Source organism: Carettochelys insculpta, chromosome 8 (assembly GCF_033958435.1).
Source record: "Carettochelys insculpta isolate YL-2023 chromosome 8, ASM3395843v1, whole genome shotgun sequence".
NCBI lineage: Eukaryota > Metazoa > Chordata > Testudines > Carettochelyidae > Carettochelys > Carettochelys insculpta.
In genome coordinates this window covers 519,930-544,712 of record NC_134144.1, presented here as the reverse complement: position 1 = coordinate 544,712, position 24,783 = coordinate 519,930, and the positions used below count along the sequence as shown (strand labels likewise).

At 46.4% G+C, this 24,783-nt stretch overlaps 1 protein-coding gene across 12 annotated transcripts in view; it reads left to right on the top strand.

The window, feature by feature from the left end:
* SLX9 (SLX9 ribosome biogenesis factor) overlaps positions 1–24,783 on the top strand; it is a 91,430-nt gene that overhangs the window by 49,276 nt on the left and 17,371 nt on the right. For 5 of the 12 annotated variants that reach the window (XM_075000944.1, XM_075000948.1, XM_075000939.1 and 2 more), the window contains exon 3: positions 3,280–3,399. The exons of the other annotated variants lie outside the window; for them this stretch is intronic. In XM_075000944.1, coding sequence (XP_074857045.1) covers positions 3,280–3,399 — 120 coding nt within the window. The remainder of the gene's footprint in view (positions 1–3,279; positions 3,400–24,783) is intronic. 12 annotated transcript variants of the gene reach the window in all.

Sequence of the window (24,783 nt, the reverse complement as noted above, 5' to 3'; positions counted from 1 at the left end):
CAAAGAGATAGATGAACAGCCTAATTGGCTCATGCATTAATTATGTTACTGCTCTAGAAAAGCTGTTCACAAAGCGTTTTAAAATGCTTCTCCATGGCATGCGCATATTTCTGCCTTTGTTTTCCTCTTTAATCGCAATCATTACCTGGGCTCCTGTGGGCACAACCTGGGGACTAAGGATCTGCTTCAGTTACTTGCCTTCAGTGATTGCTTGGGTGCTTATCTATGCCCAGCCAGTCACTAAATCCCAGGAAGTGCACTCTATTCCCTCAGTGGAGATGACACATATTCTATTCGTTTTTCACTGAGCAGGTTCAAGTTCTTTGCAGTCATAATTCCCAGCTGTTGGGTGCTTCTATTAGAATCCCACAGTAGGACAGGAGGTCCTACAGGACCCACTACCATAATCATGGGTGCTAGTAAAATGTACTCTGTGGGACGGATTGAGTGGGCAAAAAACCCAGACATTGGGAAGTTGCCTGAAATCACAAAGTATCTCGGCAGTTAACCAAGAGTTTGCAAATTTGCTAATTAATGTGTTTGAGCTTCTATTTCCTCTCCAGGTTTATCTCTTTCACTGCAGGCCCAGTGCAGTCCACAGTCAAGGTAGAGAATCACAGTCACGGGTTTTGTTGTTATGTGATGTAACATACACACAGACTGTCACTGTGTATCAGGTATCAGTGCTTCGAGCATTTTTCCAAAAACAGTAATAATTCTGACATAGAAATAACTTGTCATGGAGTTTCATAGTTTTTAAAAATTGTGTTTAAATGGCTTAAGTTCCAGTTGTTATGACAACTTTCTTTTGATAATCATTATTAAACAAAATCTGCACCTTTAAGGCAAAATTGTGGTGCAGTTTGGTTTGACGTTCTGTGTGAAAGAGCAGCGAGAGCAGCTTGTCATAAAGAGAATTTCAGGAATGTAAAGCATAGATTTTTTTTTTTTTTAAAGAAAAATTTTAAATTTAAAGGATGGACAAAAATATTTGATGTCTATAGTGAGTAGTCTCTTAGTGGTAAAAATTGTGTCTGAATTCTTTAGTATGTTAACCAAATGTGTGTGAAGTGGGGGTGTAGTAGCATGGGGGAATCTGTCTGTGTTGCAAGAGCTAAGGTTTTTTCAGGTGTGAATGGAATAAAAATGCAAGAAACAATGCAGGAGCAAGTGGGATTTGCAGACAGAGGAGGGGTTAAAAATAGGCCTACACAGGACTCTACATCCTTAGCAGCTCCCACACCAAAGAGAGGGAAATCTGTTTGTGGAGGAGGCGGTGGCAGGCATGTTACACTCAGTGATGGATGAGCAGTGATTTCCACAAGAGGCTTTTCTCTATGCGTCTTATTCTCTTACTTGTCACTGTTGAACTACTCTTCCACATTAAAGTCAAAGGCTCGGTAGCTTGTGCTGTCGTGGCACAACTGGAGGGAAGATGGGACCTGCAATTTCTCTCTCTCATGAAGAAGTTGGGATTAAAGCACACGTTTTTCTGCTGTAGAAATCCTGGTTCCAGTTGATGCTGGATTCTGTCCAGCAGGCAGCTATGAAATCATTGTGCAGAGCAAGTGTTGGAAATGAGCCTTGTACAAGAGCAGGGTTGTCCACTGCTTGATTAAATACTAAGCATCACATAAAAATAACATAGCTCACTTCCAAATGGGGTGACATTTGGAGCTTGTCCCTCTCTTTCTAGCTGACCCTTTTGCTTAGATATGTTGTGTTTGGAAGGATTTTGCATGTTTGAGACGTAAGGAGTACCATAACAATAGCTTTTCATATGGTACTTGGTGTTCAGTGTTCCCACACAAGAAAGGTATTTATTTAGAAAACAAAAAATCCTTCTCCTGCTCACCATTGGTGTCTGTAACCATGCTAATGCGAATGACAGGATAAATTGCAGGCGTACTAACAGTAAACTATCATTTAAATCAGCTTCTGTGCCAGATGACTGGAGGATAGCTAGCATGGCACTGATTTTTTTTGTCTGAAAAAGCTCCAGAGGTGATTCTGGCAATCACAGACTGGTCAGATTAACTTCACTACCAGGTGTGTTAGTTGAAACTGTCAAGAACAATATCAGACACTTAGAGGATCATAGTTTGTTGGGGGAAGAGTCAACGCGGTTTCAGTAACTTCTTTGGGGGGGTGTCAAATGGCATGTGGACAGGGGCAGTCCAGTGAATATACTTTCAGAAGGCCATTTGACAAGGTCCCTCACTAACAGCTCTTAAGCAAACTAAGCAGTCATAGAGTAAGAGGGAAGGTCCTTCTGTGAACTGGTAACTGATTAAAAGACAGGAAACAAAGGGTAGGGATAAATGGTCAGATTTCAGAATGGAGGTGAAGAGCGGTGTCTTTCAGGCATCTGCATTGGGACTACTAATATACGGCTTACTCAGAAATGACATGGAGAAAGGGGTATTCAGGGAGATGGCAAAATTTGCAGGTGGTATAAAGTTACTCAAGATAGTCGTGTTCACAGCAGACAGCAAAGAGGTACAGAAGGATTTCTCAAAACTGGATGACAGGCAAAAAAAAAATGGCCAGTGAGGTGGTCAGTCCCTTACAGCAGCCTCTGGCGGCCTGGGATGCAGAGCCTGGGCCAGCCCCAGCAGATAGCCCCAGCCAGGCAGCCCCTAGCATCCTGGGGTGTGGAGCCCCACCCAGCCTTGGGTGGACAGCTGGTGGCGGCAAGTTGCATGGGAGGGGAGGAGGGGCAGGGGCTGAGCTCCTGCTGTGTGCCAAAACCAAGTGAGCTCACATGCCACTCCTGGCACGCAGGCTGGGGTTTGCCGACCCCGCTCAAAATCATTGACGAAGAAATTGAACAGAGCCAGCGCCAAAACTGATTCCTGAGGAACCCCACTCAGTGTGCCCTTCCAGCAAGACTGAACCATAGCTAACTACTCTCTGAGGACAGTTATTCAACCAGTTATGTACTCACCCTATAGTACCCCCATATATAGGTTGTATTTCCCTGCTTTGTGTATAAGAATATCATGCAAGACTGTATCAAATGCTTTAGTAAAGTCTCTAAATATACCATATCCAGTGCTTCCCCCTTAGCCACAAGGCTTGTGATCTTATCAAAGAAAGCTATCAGGTTGGTTTGACATGATTTCTTCTTTACAAATCCATTCTGACTGTTACTTATTGCCTTATTTTCCGCATTTGCAGATGGATTCCTCGATTACTTGCTCCATTATGTCTCCTGGGACAGAAGTTAAGCTGATTGGTCTGTAGTTTCCTAGGTTGTCTTTATTTCCATTTTTATAGCTGGGTGCTTCTCCAGTCTTCTGGGATTTCTTCAGTCATCCATGACTTTTCAAAGAGGCGGAAAAAACTCGGTCTCAAAAAAGTGCATGCAAACAATCCAAAAAGAAACACTAGGGTCAGGTCAGTGAAAATGTTTCATTTACATTTCAGTCTTTCATTTTAAATATATCTTATTGCTATAATTAGCTTACATTTCTAAACAAGGTAATTTCAAATGGAAATGCAGATGAGGAGATTTAACAGTTTTGAAACTCCTTCCCAACAAGGAATTAATTATAGTTTACCCTTCCTCACAAACAATTTTGGTTTTGACAAACTCACTTCCCAATCAAAAAGGTGTAGACAAAATTATCATACTTCCCTATGAAATAGAAACCATAGATTTCACACATACAAAATGGGAAATGATTGTTCAGGAAGGAGTACTGCAGAAAGGGATCTAGGAATCAGTGAACAACAAACTAAATATGAGTCAACAGTGTGACAGTGTTGCAGAAAAAGCAAGCTTCATTCTGGAATGCATTAAAGGGTTTGTCATAAGCAAGATGTGAGAAGTAATTCTTCCATTCTACTCTATGCTAATTATGTCTCAACTGGAGTATTGTGTTCAGTTCTGGGAACCACATTTCAGGAAGGAGGTGGAGAAATTAGAGAGGGTGCAGATAAGAGCAACAAAAATGATTAAATGCCTGGAAAACGTGGCCTATGAGGGAAGACTGAAAGAACTGGGTTTGTTTAGTCTTGACAAGAGAAAACTGAGAGGGGATACAACAGCTTTTCAGCTACCTAAAAGGCTGCTTCAAAGAGGAGGGATAAAAATTGTTTTCCTTACCTTGTGATAGGACAAGAAGCAATGAGCTTAAATTGCAGCAAGGGAGGTTTAGGGTGTACATTAGGAAAAACAACCAGCCTGACTGTTAGGTAAAGCACTGGAATAAATTGCCTGGGAAAGTTGTTGAATCTCCATCATTGGAGATTTTTAAGAGCAGGTTAGATACACACCTGTCAGGGATGGTCTTAGATGGTGCTTAGTTGGGGCTGGACTTGATGACCTCTCAAGTTTCCTTCCACTTCTATGATTTTATAATTCAGGAGAGTAAATAATATAAAATTCTTGAAATCATTCATAGGTCAAGAACAGCATTTCCTGCCCAGTGTTAGTATTTTAGTAGTTATGTTGGAAACCTTAGCATTCCCCGTGTCTTTTCATGGGACAGTACAAGGATATGATGATGCAGCCTAGCTGTTAGCTTACACGCATGCACTCCTGCTACTTGAAGATCTCTGACAGCTGAATTAGCCATCTTCACCCTACCGCTGCTACATGCTTCCCAGCATAGCAAATCAAAGGTAACATCAAAGGATGCCATTAATTCATCAGCGTCAATCCAATTACCTCTAATTTTTGATAGAAATTGTATCTAATGACTAATGTGATTTATAAGATCCACTGCTCAAATTGTTCCAAACATTATGTTGGACAAACTGGAAGGAAGTTAAGTACACGTATATACTAACGTCAAATGGCTGTACAACGGCATGACCCCTTATCATTGATTTCATTGCATGAAGATAACACCGGCACATTGACTTGGACCCAGTGTTTGAACCTATGAGATCGAGAGATATTTGAAGAACAGCTAATGAGAATGTGATCATTGGCAATCAGTTCAAATTGGAAGGCATGAATAACCAATTAAGAACTAGAATCAGAGAGGTAGCCATGTTAGTCTGTAGCTTCGAGAACAAGAAGTCCTTGTGGCACCTTATAGACTAACAGCTATTTTGGAGCATAGGCTTTCGTGGGCAAAGACCCGCTTCATCAGATACATGAGATCTGCGTGCATCTGATGAAGCGGGTGTTTGCCCAAGAAAGCTTATGCTCCAAAATATCTGTTAGTCTATAAGGTGCCACAAGACCTTTTGTTGTTCTCAATTAAGAACTAATCATTGATGAGGAGTATGTAAAAGGACTATGTAAAGACCGGTTTTAGAGGATCTCTCACTAGGCACTGATGATGTTACTTTGTTTAGTAACAAAATGTTTGTAATTAACAATTGTTAAGGTTGGCGAACATTTTTAATATTAAATGGAATTTTCCGAGCTACCTGTTTTTACTTTTACTAGCCGATTTATTGGAGCATAAGCTTTTATGGGCAAAGACCCAGTTCATCACAACATGATGCTGTGCTCCGAGAGGTGAAAGGCATGTGCTTTCACTCTGGGTGAAAGGCATGTGCTGTTCTACAGACAGCCACCTAAACACAGGAAAATTCTCACTTGCAACCAAAGGCCATACCACAGAAATACTGATCCTGGAACTTTTCCTTGCAACAAATTCCATTGCCAGCTTCACCCACATATTTACTCCAGAGACACCATCACTGGACTGAGCCACATCAGTTACATAATCAGAGGCTCATATTCCTGTGCCTTCACGAATGTTATATGTGCCAGCAATGCCCCTCTGCTATGTATATTGGAGAGACTGGACAATCACTTTGCCAAAGAATGAATGGACACAAATCAGACATTAGGAATCTCAATACACATAAACCTGTCAGTGAGCATTTTAATGGTGTGGGCCATAGTATTCAAGACTTGATAATCTGCATCCTATGACAAAGAGACTTTAACACCAAGTTGCAAAGGGAGACATCTGAACTGGAATTTATTCTCAAATTTGACACTTTGCACCTTGGCCTTGATAGAGATAGCAATTACCTTACACATTACAGAGACAGCTTCCCCATCTTTGATATTCATAGTGATCTCAGGCAAGTCATTAACTTAATAGACACTTGCGTTAAGTAATTTCCTTCCTACCCTTCTTACCCCAGCTGATTTGTCAGTTTTGCTTTATTTTTTTGTTTTTGTTTTCCATCTCTGTTATGTGTTCATCATGCCAGTGCATTTTCAGCACTATTTCCAGATTTGAAGAAGTGGGTTTGCCCCACAAAAGCAGATCACCTAATAATTTATTTTGCTAGTCTTTAAAGTGCTACAGGACTGCTTTTTTGTTTTGTGAAGATAAAGACTAACACAGCTACCTCTCTGTGATGATCCTGCAGACATTTGTAAGTGAAAGTGTCACTTTTTTTTTCTCTGTCAACAAACGTGCACAGGAGCAGTGTCTTGTGCCCTTTGTGTTGCACATTGCAGGGTCCCTGTTCCAGTCCCTGCACCCATTACACTTTTTGTCAGCAGATAGGCTTAGGCACTCATGTTATTGCATGTGCCGCTTACCTGAGTTAATAGGTCAAGAAGACAGGAAGCAGAGGTATTCATTTATATTTGAAAATAATCCTGTACAAAACCAGTAGTTGAGCTAAGACAACTTGTGAATCTAAATACTAGCAGTGGAGGTATCCAGGAAGGGGAGGGATCTAGTCTGTCTCCATAGACCTCAAATGCAGAGAAGGTTTCCCCACAAAACAATCCTCTGATAAGCACCTACATCATCTGTTTGTGTGTAGCTGAGACATGCTTGCTCATCCAAAGAGCGCAAGCTTCTTAAGGAGCTAAAGGAGACTTGCTGCAATATTATGGAGGCACAACGTGCAGTAATGTAGGCACCAACCTCCCCTCTAGCCAGGGGATGCTACATCTCTTTCCCCCAAGCTCCTGCTCCCACCCCATTTCTTCCCACCTCTGCTCTGCATTCACCTCATTCCCATTCCACCCCTTCCCACACAAGCCCATCTCTGCCTTACATCCTCCACTGAACAGTCCCTGTCCCGCCTCCCCCTTCCCCCCCAGAGCATCCTGAAGGAGTGGAAAGTGTTGGGAGGAAGAGGGAGGAGTTGGTCAGCGTGGCTGATGCCTGGGAAGAGGTACAGGGGAGGAGCTTGGCTGCCAGCGGGTGCTGAGCTCCTGCTAGATTTTTCTCAGAGGTGCCCCAGTCCTGGAGCACCCATGGAATCAATGCCTTTGTGCAGTCACAGCAAAGTATACATACTTTCAATGAGGAGACTGTTGGGTATGAAGGCATCTTTAATTGGGCAGGGAGTGGTAGAACAAGAGTCAGCAGTTGGAAGTTGAAGCAAGACAAATTCAAATTAGAAATCAAGCACAATTTTTTCATGGCAAGGGCGATTATGCACTGGCATACCCTACCCATGGAAGGCCTAGGCTCTCCATCACTTCAAGCCATCCAGTCACCACTGGCTGCCTCTTTGGAAGCTGTGCTCAGCAGGAGGAAAGGGAAGTGTGCTGTGCTGTGCTGTGCTGTGCTCTATGGGAGGGCAGAGTGGATGGTTCAGTGGTCCCTACCCATCTTAAACTCTACATCAGTAACAGTGGAAGTTCCCAAGAGTCATCATCCTATGAGACTTCAGCGTTTGCACTGAAGTGTCTCATAAAGTGGCTCAGTGTCCTCTCTAGCACCTCCACACATGAAGTCCTACAGCTGTTTCCACACTTACCCTGGGTCAGGCCTTTGAACTGGACTTGGATGTACAGGAGAGAAAAATACCTCTTCCATTTCTGCTTAGACTGCCCACTTCTTGAGGTAGCTTAAGGCAGGAGGAATGTCCTTTCATCACAGTCTGTCACAGGAGGCTCCCAGAACCAACTAAATATGACTAGATCCATAAGATAATTCTACCCTAGCATCAACTAGCAGAAGCACAAGCCAGTCTGACATGGAAACAGCCCTTACCCAGCATTATGTCTATGGATTTCATTGGCCAATGACGCTGTAAAGAAGAAAATCATCTCTGGTTAGCTGATGGTGCCATTGGCAAGGCACCTGCTTTCAGATCATTGCTGGATCTCCATGGCATGTAAGACGATCACTATGGGCTGTCCCCCCATAAAGCAGTAACACGCTACAGGACCTGTGGTGCTTCCTTCTGGACCTGTCTCGCATGTGGGGTTGTTTCTCTGCCCTTAGAGTTCTTCTGTGGGTTGCCATCATGGTCGAGTCTCTCCTTGTGCCCTACTCGCTCTTTGCGTGCAGCTGAGGAAGCAGCGGTGGGACAGCAGAGACTCAAAGCCATCAATGCAGTGCTGACGCCCAGCTGTCCACTGCCAGCAGAGCAGCGTCTCGCAGCTCTCCGTGCTGTAGGAACACCAGCTCCTCCAGGCAGAGATGTTACTGACTGGGAACAGGAAGTGCTTTGGAGGTCTTGTCCTCACCTCCGAGTCCATCGTGGGTCAAATTAGCTCATGGCCTTAGGGGCCTCCCGGGATACCCTAATAAGAATGGTAGTGAAATATTTCTTCCTGCACTGTGCCACAGCAGCAACATTCACACGTGCCCATGGGGGCTTGCAGTGAACTTTGCCTCTTGCAATACCGCATCACTTGCAGAGCAAGCTCCCCTGGGTCCCCTTGTCTGCTGCTGGCCTCAAAGAGCCCATTGTTCTGGGAGCTTGCACGAAAAGTCTGGGAATGTTTCCAAATTCTGAGCTGTACCAAGTGCTTAGAGCAAGCCTGGTGCAATGGCTCAGAAGGAAATCAAAGGCAATCTATCGAAAGATGTTCTGTTGGCTCTTTCCTAGAGAAGTGGTTTTAGTATGTCAAACAGCTGCATCTTTCTCGTGGATATTTCCTCTCAATTTAAGCTGCTCTCTGAAGAAGCGAGATGTGTGTGCTAGGTGGGAGTTCACAAAGGCCATATTTCCTCGCCTCTGAGCTATTGATTTAATTAAGAATTTGTATTTAACAAAAAAGCAAACAATAAAGGCTACACAGATTCCCCACGTGCCCTGGCTACCAAGTCAGCTAGCAAGATTTTTTACATCCAGAGACTTTCTGTAACTGAAGGGCCTCACATTCCTGATCCCGGTTACACCTTTTGTGAGGAAGTCAAGCATGATGAGTAATCTTACTGGAGGGAAAGAGTGTTTTGTGTCCAGAACAGGAGGTTGTGGGGAGACATTTTTAAATGGAGACCTGTAAGGCACTGTTAAAAGGCCTGTCACAATTTCCTCCTACTTCACTAAACCCGGAGAAGTTCATCCTGTTGGAACATGGCAATTTTTGGGCTCTGCAGGAGAAACAAAACAACTTCCTGGCATTGTCTCCCATTGGCAAAATCTGGGAATTTCTGTAGGAGCTCTGTGGTGGTCCTAATTCCCCACTGCCCCACCCACACACTACCCATTGCTTGTGTGAGATGCCCTCCTGACTGGAAAGGAGGTGCTTTCTTCATTGTCCCAGGGGACTCTGGTGGGTGTCTGTAGTCACCATGGCAATGGTTGCAGGGCTTGCCTGTGATGCCCCAAAGCATGGAGTGCTGGATTAAAAAAAAGAGGATGACCAATCCCAAGAACAAGCCATCCTTTAGTTCTCTTGGTCAATGCTGAATTGGATGCAAGCGATAAGGAGCTGGTCTGTCCCTGCTGCTGATTCTGCTCATGTGCAGACTTTCTGGGGGACTTGCTGCCTGAGTAGGGATGGGAGAGCTTGTCCCTCACGGAGTTCCCTCCTTTGGTGTGAGCAAAGCAATGACTCACTGCCCTGGAGGTGCTTACTAAAGGAGTGCTGTTGCCAAGGCGCTTTTTAAACTTTTGCCATCCAGGCAGCCAGGAATGAGACTGTCTGCTCCCCTCTTGGCAGAAACATCAGCTGGTATCCAAGCAGGGTGGGTCACTCTCTCTTTGAGACAGAACCACTAGGGGACTTGCATGTGGAGGGGAGGGTAAAGGAGCAGCTGGGTGTAATTGAACTCCAGGGATGCTGGAAGCTAGAATGGAACCAAGCGATAAACGGGCACTCCTGCCGTGTGAGAGAACAGCTCATGGCAATGTTGTTGGTTCCAGAAGCCCCACCAGCAGATGAGGGAAGGTCACTGTTCAGTGCATCTCTCACCCAGCTTCCTCCTTTGCACTTGGGCCTGCTGTGTTCGGTAGGCTCTGATTATGAGACATATGTGGACCAAGATATCTCCTTGGAGTCTGATAAGAGACTGATAAACACTGTGCTGGAAAAGGGACCCTGAGCGGACTAACCAACACCCCTCTGAACATAGTCTGGGAGACCCTTGGTGGCTGGGCTGGCCTTAAGCTGCCATAAGTTTGTCTGTTGATTGGCAGTGTGGCAGATTCTGATAGACTTGCCCAGGCAGAGAAGCACCTTACACTGGAAGTAGACCCATTGAAGTCAGTAAGATTTCTTGTTACAGGAATGTATTTTCCTGATGTTGGACTTCTCTCTGTAACAGTTCCACATGCAACTGGCTGTTTAACAAGCTAGCAAAAAAGGATTTTATTTTTAAGGCAGCAATGGTGGTAAAGTGGAAACAGGTAGACTTCCCTTCCTTTGGAGCTATTGTTAGAGTTCTCTAAATTAGACTGATCTGATGCTGACATCCTTCTTTTCATTAGCAACTCAGCTGCCTTCGCAGGCATGCTCCTGCTGCAGACACACACACGTCACCTCCAAGTTTCACTAACGTGGTTTCAAAGGCATTCAAGTCAAGCTGCCTCTTGCATTGTAGCATTACTGCTGCCATGACTGCCATTTAATTCAGGTCTTGTGTCCAGTGTACCAGTAACACAAAATGCGCTGCACTGTTTCTCTGCAGCTGGGAGGAAGCCAGCAAAGCAAGGACTGGTTTAAAAACTTCAAGTTTTCTTTTGCATTTTAATACTTTCAAGTATGGAGCAATGGTTTGCAAGTTTCACGCTAGCTGTAAAGAACAGACAGGGTAGAAGTGAACAGAGAGAAGAGGATGGCACTAGGTGGTGACAATCTGGGACGAGGAGGAGGGTGCAGAGTGGGACTGTTAGGTTCTAAATCTGAGAACCCACCTGTTTAGCGCAGCAGGGGTTTCTGGATAATGAGACAAGGGGGACAAGGGTATGCTTGTGTGTGAAATGAACAGCATGAGTGGGGAGTCCCAGACTGATCTGCTCCTTGCAGGATCCTTCCAGAGGCAACTTTTGGTGCCTGTGCTGTAAAAGTCACAAAGGGTTTGCTGGGCTCGGTCCACACAGCCTATATTGGCCTTAACTCTAGGTGTCTATGCTGAAACGTAGCTTCCACCGATGGTGTGCACCCACAACACTGATGTAATAACTGGACCTCCATGAGAGACATAGCACTTACTCAATATAGTTAGGGAGACGCAGTGTCCATGTAGACTCTGTTGCTGCCTTTTGGGTGCTGTCTCTCACGGACTGATCGTTTTAAACACTGCTAGTGAGGCCATGCACTATGGGTTCAAGGAGTGCAGTGTGGACATGCAAAAGCAGTTTAATGACTGCAGTGCCTATACATCACCGTAATGTAGGTTGATTCAATTTTGTAGTGTAGATTTGCCTCCTGTCTGTTCTGGTCTCTTTGTGTCTCGTATGCAGTAGCTTCTACATGCCTGGTTCCTCACTAACTGCCTTCGCTGTACTTTCACAGCAGCTCCAGGATGTTGCCTGCTCTTTGGAATGTGTAGCTCAGACCCAGTATTTCCATTATTCTGTAGTTGGGAACACTGATGTACAGTTTGAATACTCACAGGTAGGAAATCTTGTATGTTTACCAATATAGTTTATTAATACATTTAGCACCATCACATGCATCCCAAAGGAACAGGGTCTGGCTGTGAGACCAGGAGGTCTCAGGATACAATCTAACGAAGTTTCATGTCCCCTCTTGAGTCACAGAATAGCATTTCTAACTGCATTAGAGTGAATGAGAGCTACAGTAAAAAGAGGGAGAAAGCCCAGGAAAGTTGGGTCTGTCTTGTCACAGTGTGGCTTGTTCCAGGTTACCAACTCAAGTACTGCAGCCTTTCTGCGATGAATTAAAACTCTGCATTTGCAACTGAATTTTTGGATTCTCCTTCCTGTAAATTGTGGAAGCTGCAGTGGTTTAAAAGGATTACGCTATTTCTATGAACAGGACTCAGCCTATCTGGTCGTACAAAGACACTGATGATCTCTTCTACTTGAAAATGTTATTAGCTGGCCAAATCCTCAAGCAAGGAAAATGAAATAGGGAAGAAATAATTTTACTGCGCAGCTGCATTACGGTTGTCCATGTTTAGCGAGCACTGTCTGCCTGGGTAGACTCAATCCCTTGTCACAAACCTGTCTCCTGAGGGCACCCTGTTTTTTTCTCATTTGCTCCCCTTTCTGTCCTTAGCTTAGTCCACCCTTCTGGCTGAAGAGGGTAGCCTGTGGACAGCATCTGTGTCACTTCCAAGAGGAGATACCATGGCTGTGTGGCTCTGTTCCCACCAGGAAAGCCTGGCTAAGGGTCAGGTTTCTTGGGTTCCTGCAAGAAGCTCAACAGCATCCAACATCCTTGTATCTGACTGCCAAGGTGCTACATCCCTTCCCTTACCCAAAGTGAAAGTATCCCAAAGGAGGCTGTGGAGCCAGCAGCAGAACATGGTTTGGTTTGGGCTGGGTTTTCTTCAACAGGGCGTGATTGGCTGGGTAATCACATGTTTCTGGCAATTGTGAACAATCAATAAGCAGAGCATAAGATCACAGTAGCAGAAAGAAATTGGCAGAAAAGGAAACCCATTTTCACTGCATAATCTGTGCATCTGACAGCCATTGGTGTATGCTCAGTTCTCTGCTTCCAACCTGGTTTTTCCAGGGATGCAGACAACCCTGGTCCTTATGTTTAAGAGGAAGATGTTCCTGGCCCATTCCAGAGCACTTGGCTAAAAGGGATTCGGCCAGCATTTGGAGTTCTTTAAACTGGCCACTTTTAATATCCAGGATCAGACCCATGGTCTGTGCCATCCTCTGTTCTGCTTGGGTAATGTCACAGTGCCCAAAGCTGGACAGATCTTCCCAATGGGCATCAAACCAGCATGGGCAGCTCCTTCATCACCTTGCCTACAACATGGGGCCGTTGGCAGTATGACCAGATCCTCAGCGGGCTCCTTGGGACCGGTAAACTTCCAGCATAGATTAGAGTGGCCCTCCATTCTAGAACCAGGAGCAGGGTGAGGGAGTTGTGCCTGGCTCCCCATTTGCTCTAAACCCACCCACATCCCACTTCCATTGGGTACAGCTTGGGGTCATGGCCACTGCGCTTATCGGAACTTCTGACAGTCCCTGAGCATTTGTACTAGCAACGGGTAATAGAATTTGGCATATGGACACTTAATGTTCCCTGTAAGCTGAACACTTGGGTGGCTGCCCAGGAGAGGTTCAGGTGCCACCCACCTGATTAGCAGAGTGCCCTCAGACTATGGCTACACGGTAGCCATAACTTGACCTTACGCAAATTGTGTGGGGTATTTTGAGTGACCTTATTTGGAACTCGGTGCAGTCCAAACAGCACCGAAGTTTGAAATGAGGGGCTATATTGAGGTTTCGGCCACCCGTTTCACGGTGAGGGGTAGCAGAAACGGAACACCGCACTCAAAATAATGCGACTGTTCTGAACACAGTGTTCAGCCCTGGAGTTGCTGTTTCAGGGTACATTTGTATCCCAAAATAGTAACAATACAGTCGCTATAGCCACAGTAAGTAGCATGTGTTTCTACGGGTGGAGTACATCCGCACGTATTGTGATGCACGAGAATTCTTCTGCCGATGGATGGAAAAAATTACAGGGAATACCGCTGACGCTCCCCTCTGGCCAGCAGGGACACAGGTTTGTCCGTCCTTTTGCTCTGGCCCAGCTTTTCAGATCCAGCCTTCCTTACCGGGCACTAAACCACTGATGCTGAGCAGCTCCTTAGGCTGGACTAGAGCCCTGAGACAGCAGGACAGCATCTTGGTCTCATGTGCTCTGTATTTGTCAGTATGACCTGAGTGACATGTTGGCAGAACAGACGGGGCCTCTGCAGGCCGGGTGCACTTGTCACCTGCAGCATTGGCAAGATGTGGGTGAGAGACATGTCGGAATAATTCTCTGTTGCTGCTGTTCTGATCATGTGCTTTATCTATGGACTAGGAAAAGCTAACCTGTCTCTAGCAGCAATGGAGGTGTTTGTTAGAGGCTAGCTCTGGCCGATGTGGCCAAAGATATCCACTAACTGTCAACTGTGCACAGGGCTGGGCAGCTGGTGGAGCGCGTGGACACGGTGATGTGTGTTCCACAGAAAATGCAGGGGGAAAACCAACATATTTAGCTTTTTCATGGAATCTTTCACCTGGTTCTGTATTTTCTAGAAAACTTCTTAAAAGTGTTGGTTGAGGGGCTGAGGTGGCCTCACTTTCCCCCTCTTTCCAGTGGGGAGGAGGATCAAAAAGGGGCTGGAAGTGGGGGGACATTAAAACCTGGTTTATTTAATGATGAAAAAAATAACAAATTCAACTTTTGTCTAGCAGCTGAAACTTTTTCCCCATTTTTTAATGCCTTGTTGGAAAGCCCCTTTTTGGAGTGAGAGATTTCCGGCAGGTCCAGCAGCGTGGCTGACGCAGGGCAGCTCACTCCAGAACATCTCACTGGCCCTGCCACACGTGTACTGCCAGCCACACTGGGAGCAGCTTCTCCAGGGCCTGATCCTTCCTCGGGGTAAACTGGGGTCATTCGATCCGTCAAAATCCCCTACAGCCCACTGGGCAGGTCCGGAAGGCTGGTTCCTAGAGAGGTCATCAGGTCCAGTCCCCTGCATTTGTGGCAGGAGCAAGCACCTTGCGTTGTCTGAGTAGTGCAGCTCACCAGCTCTGAGTTTTGGATGTGCTCTTTCATTTCTGTAGGGCTAGAACAGCTCTGAGGGGACTGGGGCAAAAACCACTGAGCCCTGGTTTCTCATAAAGGGGCTTGAAGGCTCCTCTGAAATCAGATTAACCAACATGGACTGCCTTGGCAGCTGCTTGTGGCTCCGTCTCCTGAGAGAGCAGCTCAGAAATGGGTTCAGCCTCTGGATAGGTTTTCTCCTCATAGGGGCTCCGATCCAGTGGAGGGGAAATAAGACAAGACAAAACAAAAAGGCAGCTGTTCCTTTCAGATCATTATCAGGCAGCTGCTATAGAACGGCAAGGAGTCCCCTCTGAATCTAACCAGCTCGTGTGGACACATACCATAGCGGTCACTGAATATTTAACAATGTGGTGGGGAAATAGTGGGAGATGCCAAAAATGGCCAAACCTGGGTGCTAAAGGCCCCATCACTCATAACTGAGCATCTAAGTGAAAGTACTTGATTTTCCAAGCTGCTGTGTGCCAGCACCTGGCTGGAGAGCATTGGAGACATGCATCTTTAAAAGTCAGGTCACTGAAATGCCTACATTTAGGAGCCGAACTTTCACTATTGAGGGAATCTTGGCCTTTATCAGTCCAGATTGGTTCTGCCTTGAAAGATGCCTTGAATGTGTGTTGCGTGAGGGTCCACATTCCTCATGTATTGTGGATTTCTCTGTGCTTTCTTTCCAAGTCAAATGTTGCCAGCTACCTCTGTAGACTCAACTGGGACTGTTTCAATCAAGCTGGAATCTTTCCACCTCCTGAATCATCCTAGCAATAAAGGTGTAGCAGACTAAACTGAGCCCTGGATTACACTAGTGCAGCCCCACTAGTCTTCATTGAGTTGACATAGGTGTTACTGAGGGAAAAAATAAGAGCTTAATTTGCCCAGCAGATCAATTTTATTTTCTGTGGAGGAAGAGGGAAACGATCCAGTTAGCTTGTCAGAAGTCAGGCTCCTGGTGGTAGCTACAGAAGGCACCTATTATTAACAGATATGCAAATCAGAGACATAAAATGAATATGAAATACTACAATGGCAATTATAAAGCAACTTTTCTGGAGAGAACTATGCATCAGAACTCCTGCTGTTAAGGGAAGAATTCTTGGCAATTCTTTAACTAAGCATGGTTTTGCTTTCCAATCCTTTGTCTGGTACCAAAGTCAAACGTTTTGAGAATCAGGTGGTCTGAAATCTGGATGTGGGGCTGATCCATACCCCTGAAAGAGAAGAGCATGCCCAGTGGCAAAACTGCACCCCAACAGAAAGGGCTACAGCCACCTTGCATAGACTGGAACCAGTCCTGGTGAGTGTGTGCAGCAGACATTCAGCACCACTGGGATCGAGAGCCGCACACAGTGTAGTGTCAATGAAAGAGAGGTTGGAGAGCAGGCTCAGTGAGCTTGGGACATGCCTGCTGTAAGTAGTGTGTACTCTTCAGGGCTCATCTCTATCTATAAGCAAACAAGCCACGTCCTCTCTGCAAGTTGCTGCCCCATCTCCTAATGCAGCCCAAAGGCCTTCCTTCCTGCTAACTGGTTGTTTTGGGGAAACCTCCAAATTGGTGATGGAAAGAATTGTGGCAGTCTTTGACATCCACTGCATTTGGGGGCAGTGTGCTGACTGCGATCCCCCTTGAGCCTCTGGCCTCTCCAGCTGTAGCTCTCATGTTGACTGGATGCAGCTGGAATTTTGGTGGGTGCCTTTAAAATGTGGCTGGCTGCCTCTTACTGGCATGTGGAAGCCTGGAACGTCCTCCTGGTGGCCCACACCACTGCTGGCAGCTGCAATGTGTTTTTTAGATGTTCAGCTGAGCTTCTGCACTGTGTTGTCACATCTATTGATTGTCACATCCCTCTATCTTTGCTCCCCTTTCAGAGTCGGCGACTGCCCTCTGCTGCAGTGTTCAATTGCCACAGACACATCTTGTGGCTGTACACAGCTTCTATTGGGAGCATCCCACTGGCTCTCTTCCTGCTGTCCCCTCCAGCTAATGAAAGTCTGCCCGAGGCCCTCTAACTTTTCACAGTCCTCCTGGGACACCACTGGAGCTAAAGATCCCAGGCTGGGCTGGGTTTTGCAGCTGCTCCCAGTTAGGAACTCCAGCTGGAAAAAGAGCCAGATCACTTTTGGGCTCTGCTTGTTTGTTTCCGCCATGTCATTAACGGATCACCAGCCACTTGCTGCTCTATCCAAATTGCATGGGAGCTTTGCTTGCAAAATGCGCTCTGCACATGCACAGTCTCCATCAGCTGCAAAGAGGGTCTCTCTTCCAGTTCCCAGACTGCTCTGAACTCCAGGCCAGTTGTGTCACCATCGCCTGTCTTTGTACAATGGGCGTAGTCTTTTCTTAGCCCAGTCTGCTGGCCTTGAAGCAACAGGCATTCACTCCTTGGCACCAGCAAAGCCATTCAGCAATATTCTTTCTGACGTTGGGCTAGCATGGTGTTCATTTTGGTGCACATCACCCTTTTTTTGTTGCCATCTCCACTGATACAGTAGTACCTACATACAGAATTGTGGGTCTGGAGACAAGCTGGGGACTCTTCATATTTGAGTTGTCTGCTGAGAAATGTGCTATCAGGAAACTGGGGGGGTAACTTCCAAGTGTTCACTGAGCAATTGAAAATGAAGGCACTGATGGAGGCAAAACTGAGATCTGGTGATGCTCAAACACCCCAATGGGCTGACTGGAAAATCAGAAACAGCTTGGGGCCACAACTGCAGGATAAGCCCCATCACTGAATTGTTTGCTATCAGGAGAACAGTGGAATGGCTGGAGTTCCTGGGAAGTGAACTGGAACCTCCGCTCACCTCTGCAGGATGAAGAACAAGAGGGCATGGCAGGTGGAAATGTCACCTGCCTCAGATTGGCCAAGTTCTTGTAGCTTCAGTCCAAGTTCACTGAAGTGCAAATCTGAGTGGTCAGTGATGAGTGACAGCTGCAGTCTGGTGTCCTGTCCTGACTACTGACTGAGACGCCTAGCTGGAATGGCTTCCTTGAAGCAATCGAATGCCTGTCATGATTAAGGTTAAGAGTCTGCCATCATCAATTCTAGTAAAAGGTACAGACAGACTGTGGGCTATAAGAAAAATTCATGGAAGCCTGTGACCTGTCTGTGATTTCTACTAAAAATAACAGGGGAGACTGACAGCTCCATGGCCAGCAGCTTAAAGCTCAGGACCCCTGCCATCCACAGCAGCTCAGAGCTCCAGAACTGGTGATTCAGAGCTCTAAGGCCCCCACTGACTATGGCAGCTGACAGCTCAGGGGTCCCACTGCCCGGGGCACAGGGCTAAAGTGGAAAATGTTTTGGAGATCTCTGAAAGTCACAAAATCTGTGACCTCCAAGACAAAGTCTTAATCTTAGCAATGATATTAGTAGTTAGCATCTGAAGACCCTGATGATTGGGGCAGAGCTGCTCTCAGAATTCAACTGTCAAAGTCCCCAAAACCCTTGTGGTCCCTTCTCACTCTCTGACTGTATGACCAAGGTGTCAGGCTTGGTCCCTCCACTCCTGGGGGTTAATGGTAGATGCCAGCAGGGTGGCACGCCTGCCATCCTGAAAGAGTTAGGCCCTGAATAACTCTCCTCTTTGACATTGCTGTGGTTGGATGGTGGACACAGCTGTCTGCTGAACTTATTTCCTATTAGCTTAAGCAAAGTAAGGTAGGGGGCACCACTAGTTACTGCTCTCTTTTCTGAAAACTTACCATTTATTTCTACCCTTTTTTCCTGTCTTTTAACCAGTTGCCAGTTCATGAGAGGACTTTCCCTTTTATCCCAGGGCAGCTTCCTTTGTTTACGTGCCATTGGTGAGGATCTTGTCAAAGGCTTTCTGGAAATCCAAGTACACTATATCCACTGGATCCCACTTTGTCTGCATGCTTGTTGATACCTCCAAAGAATTTTAACATTAGTGAGGCATAATTTCCCTTTACAAAATGTGTTCACCAATTGCGTGTGATAATTCCGTTCTTTACTATTGTTTCAACCCATATGCCTGGTACTGAAGTAAGGCTTACAACCCTGTAATTGCCAGGATCGCCTCTGGAGCCTTTTCTAAAAATCAGCATTGCAGCCAACTGCCAGTCATCTGGTACAGAGGTTGTTTTAAGTGATAGGTTATGCACCACAGTCAATAATAGTTCTGCAATTCCATATATGAGTTCCTCCAGATACCATCTGGTCCTAGGGACTTATTGCTGATTAATGCTTTGTTAGTGAGCTAATGCAGATAGCATTACCAAGCAAGGCTCACTTACACCAACAGGCTGGTAGTTGCTGTGGGCTGTGCTTGGGGCTTCTCTCCCAAGTCTGTGCCCAAAGAATTGAGTATGGCCAGATGTGTCTCAACTCTGCTGTGCTCATTAGTAGGTTACACTAGGTGCAAAGAAATTTCTTGTATTGCTCTGCAGGGGAAAACCAAATAGCCTTCTTTAATATCAGCTTCACGCTGAATACAGATTACCAGTGAGCAAAGTCTGTCTGTCTGGTATTTTGGGAGGCCAGACTTTGAAAAGCTACTTCCTGGCTTCTGCAATATCTTCATATTAATGCCTCTGACCCCCTTGGGTCTTTGTCTAGGAGTATGTACTGTCACTGGTAAGGCTTTGTTAACTTCTGGGGGAAGAGGGATGAAGAAGACCTGCAGTGGTAAACGGATTGCATTAAATGTGCCAGCACAGAAATGGCCAGCAAGCCAGCTGGCTGGTGATAGAAAGGACTTGCCACTAGGGGCAGGATTAGCCACCTCCTTATGATGGTGATCTTGTTAATAACTTTCCAGAAAGCTGATTTTTCTAGGAAGAGAAGTGAATGTTCATTATCGTTGCTGCATTGCAGCTCTTCCTGGCACATACGGGCAATCTGAATTTCTTTCCCTGCCCCTCTCTTCCATTCAGAAATATTTAAATTAAAGGGACACCAAACAACTTTAAAACAAATGTTTTATAATTAAAAAAGACTACCTTCTCTTTCTCAGCATCCTCTCACAGGCAGTGTGTGTGTGTACGGTGTTGTAAGGGAGAGTAGCTTTATTCCTCAAAGGTTGTGTTCCGGTTGTGTGACTGGCACTGAAATTAACACGTCTATTATTGTTCAATTTCCACTTACATGGTACCCTGTTGTGCCAAACTGTTGTGTTTGTGCAGCAGCGTCGTGGGTGACACAACCTCAGCAAAGTTCTGGGAAGAGCAGTTGTTTAATTACTGCTTGTGCAAAACTGCCACAGGGATGGGGGCTGTGTAGTTTGTTGGCTTTGCATAGTAATAAGTGCTCCCATTTATGTAAAGAAAAATCTGTATAAATTGTCTTCATTACCATTGTAGCAGTGCCAAGAGTAAGTCTTTATTATGAGCTTCCTGGTACTTGCTCAGTTACAGCCCCAGTTCCTGGAGTCACAGTGAGAATCTGTTTTTAACTTAAGTTAATTTCTGTCAGTCATGCCTGGGAGGACAGTGGCAAGACATACATATGTTTGAAAACATGATCTGAGTGGACCTGGAAGGCACAAAAACCGAGCAAGACCAATATTTTTTAAGCTAATCTCATGATTATTTGGAGCTGACTCATGCTGTTTGAGTGCCTGGGGGGCAGTATGGCGGCAACATCAACTGTAAAGTAAAATATCGTTTTAGCCCAAAGATAGGGCAACCATATCTCCCTGTCCCAAATATGGGACAGGGAGATATGGGACGAGGGGTGTCTCCTCATGGCTCCGTCAAGCCCCTGGGAGGAAAGAGGCAGCAGCCGCCGGCCCTCCCTGGGAGCCCTGGGAAAGTAGCAGGGACATGGCAGTGGCCGATGCTCCCCTTCACTTCCCCAAGACTCAGGGAAGTGACTTCTGCAAGCAGCTGCGTCTGCACAGCTGCTGGAGGAAAAGGTCAGCGAGGGAATGGCCAATTATTCCCTTTTTAAAAATGTCAGGACACCTTTTTGGCGTCCCAAATACGGGACCGTCCCGCCCAATACAGGATGGATGATCACCCTGCCCAAAGAGATGACTGTTCCTTTACCAGGTAAGTGCAAGTACTAGTGTAATGGAAAACAAGGCTTTCCTTGACTGTCATAGAAGCAGCATCTGCAGAATAGCAGAGAGTAGCAAGCAGGAGGCAACCAAGCCTGTTATGTATTTAAGGTTCAAATGTTTCCTACTGTGCAGATCCCACAGGGAAGGATCTCCCCTCTAAAAAGCGTGCATTTCAAGGGCACAGACTGCAACTCGCACACAATTAACATAAGTTGCTGTGTGCTAACTTTATTCTGTGACCAAGGTTTTGAGGCCTAATTTCCCTGGACTACACTTAGACTGGAAAAACTTTCTGAATTTCACTTACTACCCTAAGTACAATGGAGCAGAGTTTGTCTGGGTCTCTCAGGGGTGCTTGTGAGCTGGCAGAAAATAAAAGCTATGCGGAGAGCACAAGGGCTGTAATGGACCTAACAAGGAATTTATTGTCTGACACGTTCTCTGAGGTGCCAGTTGGCTTTGTGCATGTTGGAAAAGCATCAGCTGCTTTTGCCTTTGGACTCAGCAATGTTGGAAGAAGAGGTGTACCACCCTCCCTGCTGAGCCATAGCACAGGGACACCTGTAGACTGTGACATAGGGGCTGTGGTGGCAGCTGGCCAGAAGTGAGTTGTGTAATTTGTGCAATGTGGAGCATGGTATAGGAGCATTTGGGTTGAATGTGGAGGTGGGGCCCATGGTTGCAGCTGTCACTGAAGCCTCACATCTGCTCTGAAAACCAGGCCAACTTGGGGTCACACTGTGGGCCCATGTAGTTCTGGGGTCCCTCCTGCATCTGTTCAGCATGGAGTGATAGTCCAACATCACTGAGGTGTCCCAAGAGGCAGGGTCCAATAGTACCCACTGTCCAGGTGGCATGAGATTTTATTATTCTATCAGCTGTTTTTGTCTCCTCCTAGTTCTCCGTGGTGTGTGTTAGAAATGCTGCTTGGCCCAGGGGCGGGGAGCCATTTTCAGGACAGGGGCCACTGAGCCATACACAGATCAGTCAGAACAGGAAAAAAAACCCCACACCAATGCCTCATTAATGTGGTCCCCAACTGTAGAGGCATCAGAACTATGGGGTCTGGGCAGGAGGGAAGGTGCAGGAGCAGGATGGGAACTGGTAGGTCTAGCGGGGAGGGAGGATGCAGGAGCTGGCCAGGGATGGGTGATCTGGGTCAGAGTGGGGTGTGGGAGTGAGCTGCAGATGGGGGGTCTGGGCAGGAGGGGGTACAGGAGTGGGCAGCAGGTTGAGGGCATCCACACTGGAGGGAGGTGGAGGAGAGGAATGGGGTGCAGGGTCAGGTGGGACTGAAGGATCTGGGAGGGCAAGAGCAGGGTGGGGATGGGGAGTCGGGGTGGGAGGGTACAGGAGGAGGGTGGGATCGGGAGTCGGGGTGGGAGGGAGTGCAGGAGCACTCAAGGGGTGCAGGGTCTGTGCTGTGGGGGTGCAGCTTACCTGCTTTCCCCTGGATGGCCCTGGCTCTGCACCCCCTCCCTCCACTCCCAGCCACCACTCTCCACTGCTCTGATTGTCTGGAATTCTGGCCAATCAGAGCGGCAGTATGAAGCCTCCAGGTGCTTCTGCCAAGATGGCCGCTGCTCTCCCCCCACCCCGCCTTCCCCTGGCTCAGAGGACAGCAGTGGTGCCTGGAGCCACCTCCTGCCTCCCCAGTCCCCAGCAGAGCCGGTGGTCTGGATCTGGCTCCAGCTTGCCTGATCCAGCCTGTCTTGCTTGGGGCTCTGCACCCCCATCCACACCATGGGCCGAATGTTATGGGAGGGGAGCCCTGAGCCCCGGGGTCTGGATCCAGGCCCCAGCCCCTCTTAGCCAAAAGGAGAGAGGTGTTACCGTTGAAGGCTCAGCAGATCTTTTCAGCAACCTCTCATTGGGATGAAGATGGGGAGACCTGGCTCCTCCCGTTTCAGGACTGGGGCAAGACTTGGACTCAGGTCCTAAACCTGCCTTCAGTTCAGCCTAAACAGACCGTGTCTCCCACAAGGACCCCATGGACATTACTGGCTCCACCTGGGCACCAGGGTCTAGCTGCAGGCAGGGGACGGTGCTGTTTAAATCCCTGCTAGTGACCGACTGTATACAGAGTGTAACGATCTCTGTGCTGGGCAGCCTGCCTGTGAGCTGTGGGGTCCGGCACAGCAGGGTTCTGTGTGTTTTTTTTCTAATTATGGCATTTATATTTTAGGATAAAAAGCCTCAAACCTTCAGAGAGACTTTGATCTCTGCCCATGGGATTATTTTCTCCTCAATCTGTGAGTAATTTCCTGTTGGGATTTTGTGCAGGGAGCCCTGTAACCCTGCGTGGGTCGAGGCTGTGCCAAGCAGGCAGCTTTTGCATTTCTTAAATATTCTTCTTCAGTTTGGCAAAAATAAATATCAGAATTACTATTACAGTGAGCACTAGCCAGCTGGTTGTGGTCTTTCTCATTAACAGATCATAGCAGGCCCCGTTTTCCATTGAAGTCATGAATGTGTTTTCAGACAGGAGAAAAACCACCGCAGAAATGTAGAACCATTCAGTCAGTGTTAGCCAACAATGAATGCTAAGTGTGTGTTTCTCAGGTCTGGGCAGTTGTTCAGCGATTGTTGGGATATATTTTATTATTCACTTTCCACTCTGTTCTAGTGATTCACTTTTGATTCCTTGTTGCACTTACAAGCATTTAGGTAGCTGAAAAATCAGTCAGTGGGAGTATAAGTAGGTGAAACCACGGATCAAGGCCTCAATCACATAGGCATATTCACTGGCTTGGTTCTGTGCACATAAGCAGCCCCACAAAAGCCAGTAGGGTTAATCATGGTAATTTAGTTACACGCTGAACTTTACTATGTACAGGTTCCGGGGCTAAATATGAACCCTGCAATGAACACAAAAACAACAAGAAGTCCTGTGGCACTGTATAGACTAAGAGATATTTTGGAGCATAAGCTTTCATGGGCAAAGACCCGCTTCATCAGATGCTTGAGTGGGAGGCATTGGGGAGGAGGATTTCAAGAGGGGGGTCTCAGTAACGGAGTGGACCTGAGCTGACAAGGTCTATTCAGTCAGGGTGGATATGGCCCATTATCAGCAGTTAATGTGGAGCTATGAACATCGAGAGGGGAAAACAAATCAGTTCGGTCAGGGGGGATGTGGCCCATTGTCAGTTGCTAATGTGAGGTATGAACATCAAGAGTGGAGAAACTGCTTTTGTAAGGGGCCAACCACTCCCAGCCTCTGTTCATTCCATGGTTGATGGAGTCAAATTTGCAAACATATTGCAGCTTTGAAATTTCTCTTTCCATTTTATTTTTGAAATTTTTTTGTTGTAGGGCTGCTACTTTTAAATCTGTTACTGAGTGTCCAGGGAGATTTAAGTGGTGTTCTGCAGGTTTTGTTTGTTACCATTCCTGATTTATGCCCATTTGTTCTTTTACATAGAGACCGTCCAGTTTGGCCAATGTAACTTGCAGTGGGGCATTGCTGGCACTGCAATTATTAGTAGATGTGCAGGTGTGAAAGAGCCCCTGATGGTGTGGTTGATGTTAGGTCCTGTGATGATATTGCTGGTGTATATATGTGAGCAGAGTTGGCAGCGAGGTTTGTTGCAGGGACTGGTTCCAGGTTTATGAATACAGTTCACACATGTGACTGTCTTTACTTTCATGTTTATCCTTTTTTACAAGACTGATCAATTTTGCACAGTGTGCTTTGAAAACTATTTAAAAATTCATAATCTGCTGCACATTGTGATCTTGGTACATGTATGACAACGTTGTGTGTAAAGTTATAAAATTCTGCTGTAGAAGACATTTTTCAAATTTAAGGAAACCACTTCAAACCAGTCCCCCAGAGACAAAAGTCTGGGCAGTACCTTAGCCACATGTCACAG